Below are 8,101 nucleotides of genomic sequence, written 5' to 3' on the forward strand. Positions count from 1 at the left end.
ATGGAGGAACTGGCCCGGGAGAGCATCAGCCTGCTGGCCCGCTCTGCGTCCCACTCCGACCCGCCTCGGCTCGGCTCGTTTGGCGCCGTGTTCATCATGCTGAAGTCGGCGCTGGGAGCCGGACTTCTCAACTTCCCCTGGGCCTTCCAGAAAGCGGGAGGAGTGACCACCGCCATCAGTGTGGAGCTGGTGAGTCCGCTATAAAAAGCTCTAGTGGTGCCCTGAATCTTAATGCACTTCCCAAAGAACACCGTGGAACTTTTAAACTGCAGATTCATTAGTTTTATCAGCTTGAGCTGAAAATGTGACTCCTGTGTGTGTTTAGTCTGAGTGTTCTGGAGGTCTGGTTGAGCTGCAGGCCTCCAACACGCACAGTAAACACTCACTATCCTTGTCACTGTCTCCTGGGTGTGAAAGAGGCACATATTTTTCACAGGTGAGCTCTAATGAAGCTTCCAGTTTAGGTGAGAACCTGGACTTTCACTGTACTGCAGACAGTCACGACAAAATGTGTGTGTGTGTCATGGATGGATAACGGAATGCTTTCCAGGAAAGGACCCAAGAGGTCAGGGGCCTCACATGGCGACTCAACTCAGTGTCTCAATCATGTTTTACTCTTTTATATTGGATATTAACACCAAGTCTGATCCAATATGTGGCTGTAACATATAATGAGTTTCACTTGGATGCAGTAATGTCACAATAAAAGCAGAAAAAATGGCTAAATTGCTTTGAAAGCAGAATATTCTTGATTGTTTGTATAATTTCTTACAGTAAGCTGCAGTAGTGGAAACGTTTAGAAAGCATTTAAATTTTAACAACTAGTCGATTATCTTTAGCATTTTAATAATGAACCAATATTTGACATTTTTGGGGGCAGAAATGCAAAAACCTAATAGTTTTCAAGTCTACAGATGATGATATTTGAGTGTTTTCTTGAGGTACCTGTTCATCACTTCCCATCATGTGCTTCTGGTCACAAGTCGAGGGAAGATGCCTTTTACACATCAGTGCTCAGGGCCTCATTGTCTCATTACCTGATGTATGCGCCTGTTTGTGTAAATATCACTCTGGTCTGTGAATGAGGATTCTGAGCTCCCCCCCCTCCAGGTATCTCTGGTATTCCTCATCAGCGGTCTGGTCATCCTCGGCTACGCGTCGTCCGTCAGCAGACAGAAGACGTATCAGGACGTGGTGAGAGAGGTGTGTGGACAAGCCGTGGGTCAACTCTGCGAGGTCTGTTTCTGCTTCAACCTCTTCATGATCAGCGTGGCCTTCCTGGTGGTGGTGCAGGACCAGCTGGAGAAACGTGAGTGCGACTGATTTACATGCTTCCTCTTTGTCTCAAGCTCCAAAGCTACGTAGTCAAGTGCAACTTATCTTTAATAAAAATCACATCTCATGGGGCCAGTTGCCACTTGATGTTGTGTGGCACTGTCAAACTTCTTTTAGTTGACATTTTGCACGTCTTTATTTCTAGTTTCATTTCACATTTAAAAGCAACTGGAGTTGATCTGAGTCTTTTCTCAATTAGATTTAAAAGGTTTAAATCCATCAAGGTATCAATGTCTTTTAAACAGTTAAACAAGGGTTGCACTGAGTCTGTAATTTTTATTTTTAAGTGCAGATAGATTGGTATGTCGTCTGCGAAACAGTGAATTGGAATCTGATGTTTCTTAACTATGGATCGCAAGAGCAGCATACAGAAAGAAATTAAAAGTTGTGGATAATAAACAATGAAAATCAACTGTGCATTCTCACACAGCAAGAACAAATAATATGAAATACAACCGTCATTTTAGCATAATCTGCAAGTAATTTACTAACCCACATATATAGATAGATATGCACTGCTCCTACAGGGTTTATTATCAGAGTAGCTGATAGAGTTTGTGATCAATTTCTTAGCATATAAATATAAATGTATTAAAAATCATCTGCGCTTTAATTTTCATTTCAACCAGTATTAGTCTAAATATGTGATCAGGACTAGTAATGCATCCCCTTTTTCCTGTTTTGTCCATCTGAAACCCTTCAAATCCCGATAATGTTTTTGCTCTGTTCCCATGTATTTGATTGGATTCACAAACACACACATTAAAATATCTTCAAGGACAAAAACATGTACAGGAACCCTTCATGGAACTTATCCCACCATTAAAACATCATGAACCACGTTGTTTAGCAGAATGGAAAATGTAAATGAGTCTTTCTAAATCTTGACCTGCCCTTTGGGATTTCATGTTGTACTGATGTCTTCATAACGTTCACTGTGACTCTGCGTTTGTCCGTCCAGTGTGTATTTCTTTGTATGAGACGGTGACCGGGTCGAGTGAGGGGGAGATGCCGTATCACTGGTACACTGACCAGCGATTCGCCCTCTTCATCATGTGCCTCGTCATCATCCTACCGCTGTCCATCCCAAAGGAAATCGGTATCCAGAAATACACAAGGTACTCGGCACTTCCCTGTGTTCAGAAAGACATCTGGCTGAGCGTAAATGTTTGTGTGAGCTCATCGTTTCTCTTCATGTCAGTGTGTTGGGGACGTTGGCTGCTACGTATCTGTGTGTGGCAGTGATCGTCAAATATTACCTGATGGACAGTCACACTGCCGTTATAACTCCAGAGCACAGCCAAGGGTCAGTAGCTTCGATTTTTAATGGGTCCATGTGTTTCATGTGGCTCCTGTCTTCATGACCTGTGTAAATGTCTTTCAGTGTGAGCTCATGGGCATCAATGTTCAGCGTCGTACCAACCATTTGCTTTGGCTTCCAGGTAGGAATCACCTTCAGGCACATAAGAGACCAATTACACAATATAACAGCTGTTCACTTTACTTTTAAATTGAGTCTGTTCTTGTCAGATTATGACAGGTTGTATTGTCAGAGAAAGTTTCATATTTACTACCTGTTTGGTTTCTATGCATATTATCATCCTGTTTCTATGAATTAGATTAGATTCAACTTTACTGTCATCACACATGTACAGGTACAAAGCAATGAAATGCAGTTAGCATCTAACCAGAAGTGCAATAGTGCAGATTATGAAGTGCAGCTATAGTGTTAAAAAAAATATACACATACATATAAACTATGGTATTTACATGAATATATGGTATGGTGCATATTTACAAATGGACATGTGCAATGGACATACTGACAATACAACAGTGAAGTGGACATTAAAAAAAGGCCGGTGCGTAATCTGTAAAAGCAGTAAACAGTAATTACAGTGCAATGTATAATTAGTGCAGATACTGGGCATAAGCTATATCTTGGTGTGCAGAGACCATTAGATCAAAGAAGCTCCCATCCTCTGCAGGAATTATCTCTTTCGCCCTGACACTAAATTAGAGTCCTCAGTCTGTGCAAGGAAGGAGAAGAAGACAAACACTCAGATGTAACTTCTTAATGAGAGCTGGTTTTACAACATGAAAATGGTCGTCAACAAAGCTAATTCACAATAAATGTATTTGCAAAAAATTCCATGAGGTGTTAATATTTTTAAAAGCAGCTATCAGGAAATATTCACCTCCTGTAACAAAGTCTGTATGTAAAGCTGGATGAACCCAAGGTGGCATCACCCATAGCTTTCCTGAACAGTGGTTAAGTATGTTGGTTTTGGCTGTCAACATCTTGACAGTTCCTGAAAAATGTGAAAAATAGTGGAGTGTTAGTGGAGCTCAGGTGGGCCAACACCATCCTGTGATGTCACCCAACTTTTAGCATTAATACAATTTAAATAGGTGAGTTGTGTAAAAATGTAACCTCCATATAGATGTCACGGACAAGGAAAGCAGCTGGAGACAACAATCGTTTTTTACACCTGACTATAAACAAGTTTATTTCTGCTATAAAGTTGAACATTTTAGCTCCGGTCCTCATGAGCTACTGTCCTGCAGGTTTTAGACTTTTCCGTACCGCAGCACACCTGACTCACATTAATGGCTCATTAACAGGCCTGTGTAGAACTTGTCAACAAGCCGTTGGAGATCCATTAATTTGAGTCAGGTGTGTCGTAGTGGAGAAACGTCTAAAACCTGCAGGACAGTAGCTCAGGAGTTGGAGATCCTGGTCTAGGGGAATTGACTTTTGGAGTCTGCCTCGAGTGGCCATTTATGGAACTGCATCTCTGAAAATGGCTTCGTTATTCAGGAGGTTGCTACTTGACTTACACACATTTCAACATTAAATTATTCAAAATGTTTGATAAACAACAAACCTTCAAAGCCTCCTTACAAGCTTTTTCTTCTGCTTTTGAATGCATCACACAGGTGGAAAGAAAGGTCACTAAAGGTCACAGAATTAATCACCGGTATCAAACTATTCTAGTGGAGTCCTCATCTGATTGCCGTAAATACAATCCAAAACAAAGGCTATCTACGTTACTGGATGTGTATGCATGAAGTAAACAGAAGCAGAGGAATTTTCATTTAAAACTTGTGCAATGATGGGTGTGTTTGTAATTTCTGTATTTAGAAAGTTGCTAATTTAATTACTCCTCAAAACGTACATACATGTGGAAATGCACTGATGTGAAGTTTACTGTTTAATATACTCAGAAAAAGGAGCATCCCACAGCTCATCTGTAAGCAGGAAAAAATAAATAAAACAGTGTCAGTAATGTGTGTGTGTGTGTGTTTGCAGTGCCATGAAGCCTGCATAGCAATCTACAGCAGCATGGAGAACCAGAAGCTCTCCCACTGGGTGGTCATCTCTGTGCTCTCCATGTTCTTCTGTTTACTCATCTACACTTTAACCGGTGAGTTCACCTCTGAAACATCCCTCTACGTGCATCATGTCCTTCCCTTAAAGCTGCTAATCTCTTTTCCCCTCCGTCCGTCTGCAGGCGTGTACGGCTTCATGACGTTTGGACGAGCCGTCGCCTCAGATATTCTGATGTCGTATCCAGGAAATGACGTGGTCATGATCATCTCCAGACTACTTTTTGGAATATCAATCATCACCATCTATCCCATCATTCTTCTTCTGGGGAGGTACGTCACACCAGAGTGGAAATGCTTTGTGTTGTGTGTGTGTTTACCACCGTGTTGTGTCTCTGTGTGGAACAGGTCTGTCGTCCTGAACCTGATGTTGAGGGTTCAAAGACGTCGCAGAGGAATCGTCACTCATTCGTTTGAGAGCCGCTGCAGAGTCGCTCTGACTGTGGTCTGGATCACTTTTACTCTCCTTATCGCAATGTTCGTCCCGGACATGGGGCAGGTCATCAGTGTCATTGGAGGAATCAGCGCCTTCTTCATCTTTATCTTTCCTGGTACAAACAAACTTAATGTGTGTGTGTTTGCAATGACACATCGACATTTGCTCTGATGTGACAATAAAGGTATTCACTCCCCTTTGGAACTCATTTTTTAACCTTTGATTGCCTTTAGCTTTGAATCATGGTGAATGTAATTTGGCTTTACCAAATGAAAGAATTTACAAAAAACAAGACCAGTTCATGTCAAAGTGAAAACAGATTTTTACAGTCATGTCAATAATTAAAAATACAAAACATAAAATACACATTTTCATAAATATTCACCCCCTTCAAACTGATTCTTCTAATTCAACGCACATGCAGGCAGTTTGTACAAGAAGTCACACAGTTAATGAAGTGGAGATCATCTGAGTGCAGTGAATGTGTCTCAGGTGATTGTAATATGCAGACCTTGAATCAGTTCTCCTGGATGTAACTACACCACGAAGGCTAAAGAACACTTAGAAACAGCTGCATGAAAAGGTTAGAGAAAAGCATACGCCAGGGGGTGGAAACACTTCCAGTTCACTGAATAGTCCTTCCTAACTTATTTGATTTTGTATTTTGTTAAAGAATTTGGTAGAAGCCTGTTTTCACTTTGACATGAAAGAGTCTTTTTTTGGCAAACTCATGTCAATAAAACTTCAATAATTCGACGTTGAGAAAAGGCCGTTGAAGTTACAACTAAGGATTGTTTCATTCAGTTATTTTCTCAGTGAAAAAAAAAAATCTGTCAATCATTTGTTTGATTAATTATTTAATTTGTAAATTGGACCAACTTGTGAGGAAGGTGCTACAAATAAAGTTTGATTGAAGGTGCGATTGACAGCAGTTTGGTAACTCAGGGACTTTGGTGTGTTTTTATGCTTCGCAGGTCTTTGCTTGATGTTCACGATGCAATCTGACAACATCTCTCCAAGAGTCAGGTGAGTGGACATTACTGTAAAGAGTCACTGACTGATATTTTCCAAAATATATTTTTTTAAAGAAGTATAGAAAATACAGATGGTGTACAACAGCCAAAGTTCTTATTAATGAACCCATTTAACATGCAAACTGTAACATTTATTTATAGCTAAACATACATCGAACATCTCTGGAGGATAAAAATTTAAAAAATGAATCAGTATTAACTGGAAATTATTTTTTGATGCTATTGTGGAGTATATTTCCAGGAACATTCAAAGAAAAGTAGTAAGACATCAACAGCAAACAACAGAAAGACGACATGTGCTGCCTCCCAGAGTAGATTTGATCCACTGTCTTATAACTGGAGGATATTTTGGATAAAGAAAAGACCAATAAAAGATTATGACTTATTGCTTTACAGAAGATAACTTTTGTTTAGTGTTGTAATTTCTGTTTAGACTAATCTGCGCTGATCTTTTCAGGGCCATTTCAACCGTCTGGGGAGTCGTAACAATCGTAGTTGGAACCTTCATCTTCGGACAGAGCACAACCATCGCTGTGATGGAGATCTTCCAGAATTTCTAAATGTTTTTTTCTATGCCACCATTATCACCACTACCTGCAGCAGCTGCTTCACTGTGACGCTCATCTCTTTTGCACAACTGAATGTTGCATTTGTACAGGTGGTTCTCAGATGTGCATGTGATCCTTATCTGGTCGTCTGTGGCCAGATGTATTTATGATGTCAGAATGTAATATTGTCTCGTGTGCATGTGTGTTTTCCCTGTTCAGTGTGTGTAGAAAGAACATATTTATGCTTGAATATACATTTCTTTTATTATGTGCTACATCAACAATATACCTACAGTGTCTGTTTGTTGTACTTCGATGCTACCAGGGGGCAGTGTTGCACCATGTAGGAGTTATTTATTTTTCTGTGTAGTTTCCATTCACATGTGTGCGACACTGGCAACACAGATAGGAGCAAACTGTTCCTTATCATCTGTATTCTGGTCCCAGTGACAATCTTGACATGATAACGGCATGTTTAAATGAACCACGCAGGGAAATATGCTTTTTTTAATGCAAACAGATAGAGTCATTGTCCTTGAAATGCTCGTTTACATCCACCAAGTGATAACATGAGTGAAGGTTTCCTTTTTTTTTTTTTTTCATTTAAGTGTATGATTCTAATCTTTTCCTTGCACTTTTCAATTCTCTCTTGGACTGACCTCGCCGCGGCCTGAATCATAGCAGTGATATAAATCTGCAGCTTTCATTGAGCACAGAGTGATGCCTGAGGTGTGCTGAATATAACTGTTTATTGTTTATTGACTTCGAGCTTAAAGGAGTTATGGTGCACCGCCTGCGAGCGTGCATGTGTGTTAGTGTATGAGTGAGTAATGATTTACAGTAAATCCAGAGACTGTGCGTTGCATCTGTGCCTGCAGGGGTCTGATTTAAAACAACATATCAGCCATGCAAACTACACGCAGCACTTATCTGTCTGACTACACGCACGCAATTAAAATGACTTTCATTAAAAATAGACCATCTAGAAATAAACAGCCGCCCCTTATCAATGCCTCAGTTATGTAATAGATTTTTCTCATCTTGTGCGGCGTTAATGTCCTTAAGGGAAAACCTCAAACTGGGATACTCGGCTTGTGTTTAGCCTGTGGGATTATATTTCAACCTGCTGGCCCAATGACTAAATCCACTAAATGCAGGAGAAAAAAAAAATCCTTGGAAATCTCATGAACTCCTTCTTGAGTCCTGCAGCTTCATTTGCTGTAAACCATCTTATGGGTTCATAAAGGAAAGTCAACACCGCTGGGAAATACAACTAATATAGAGCTACCGAGAGCTATGTGTTGACTGTCTGTCATCATTTCAGACTTTTCTGCCTCAATAAATGAAAGAGTTGCAAC

At 40.3% G+C, this 8,101-nt stretch overlaps 1 protein-coding gene across 1 annotated transcript; it reads left to right on the forward strand.

Moving 5' to 3' along the window:
- On the forward strand, nucleotides 1–6,755 carry LOC103366290 (putative sodium-coupled neutral amino acid transporter 8). The gene is made up of 10 exons (XM_008293968.1): nucleotides 1–189; nucleotides 1,111–1,309; nucleotides 2,297–2,453; nucleotides 2,537–2,641; nucleotides 2,720–2,777; nucleotides 4,649–4,763; nucleotides 4,851–4,998; nucleotides 5,074–5,276; nucleotides 6,136–6,187; nucleotides 6,653–6,755. Exons 1-10 carry the CDS (start codon nucleotides 1–3, stop codon nucleotides 6,753–6,755), a joined length of 1,329 nt encoding a protein of 442 aa, XP_008292190.1.
- The last annotated feature ends 1,346 nt before the right edge of the window (nucleotides 6,756–8,101 follow it).

This window comes from Stegastes partitus, unplaced genomic scaffold (genome assembly GCF_000690725.1).
Source record: "Stegastes partitus isolate 25-593 unplaced genomic scaffold, Stegastes_partitus-1.0.2 Scaffold926, whole genome shotgun sequence".
Taxonomy (NCBI): domain Eukaryota; kingdom Metazoa; phylum Chordata; class Actinopteri; family Pomacentridae; genus Stegastes; species Stegastes partitus.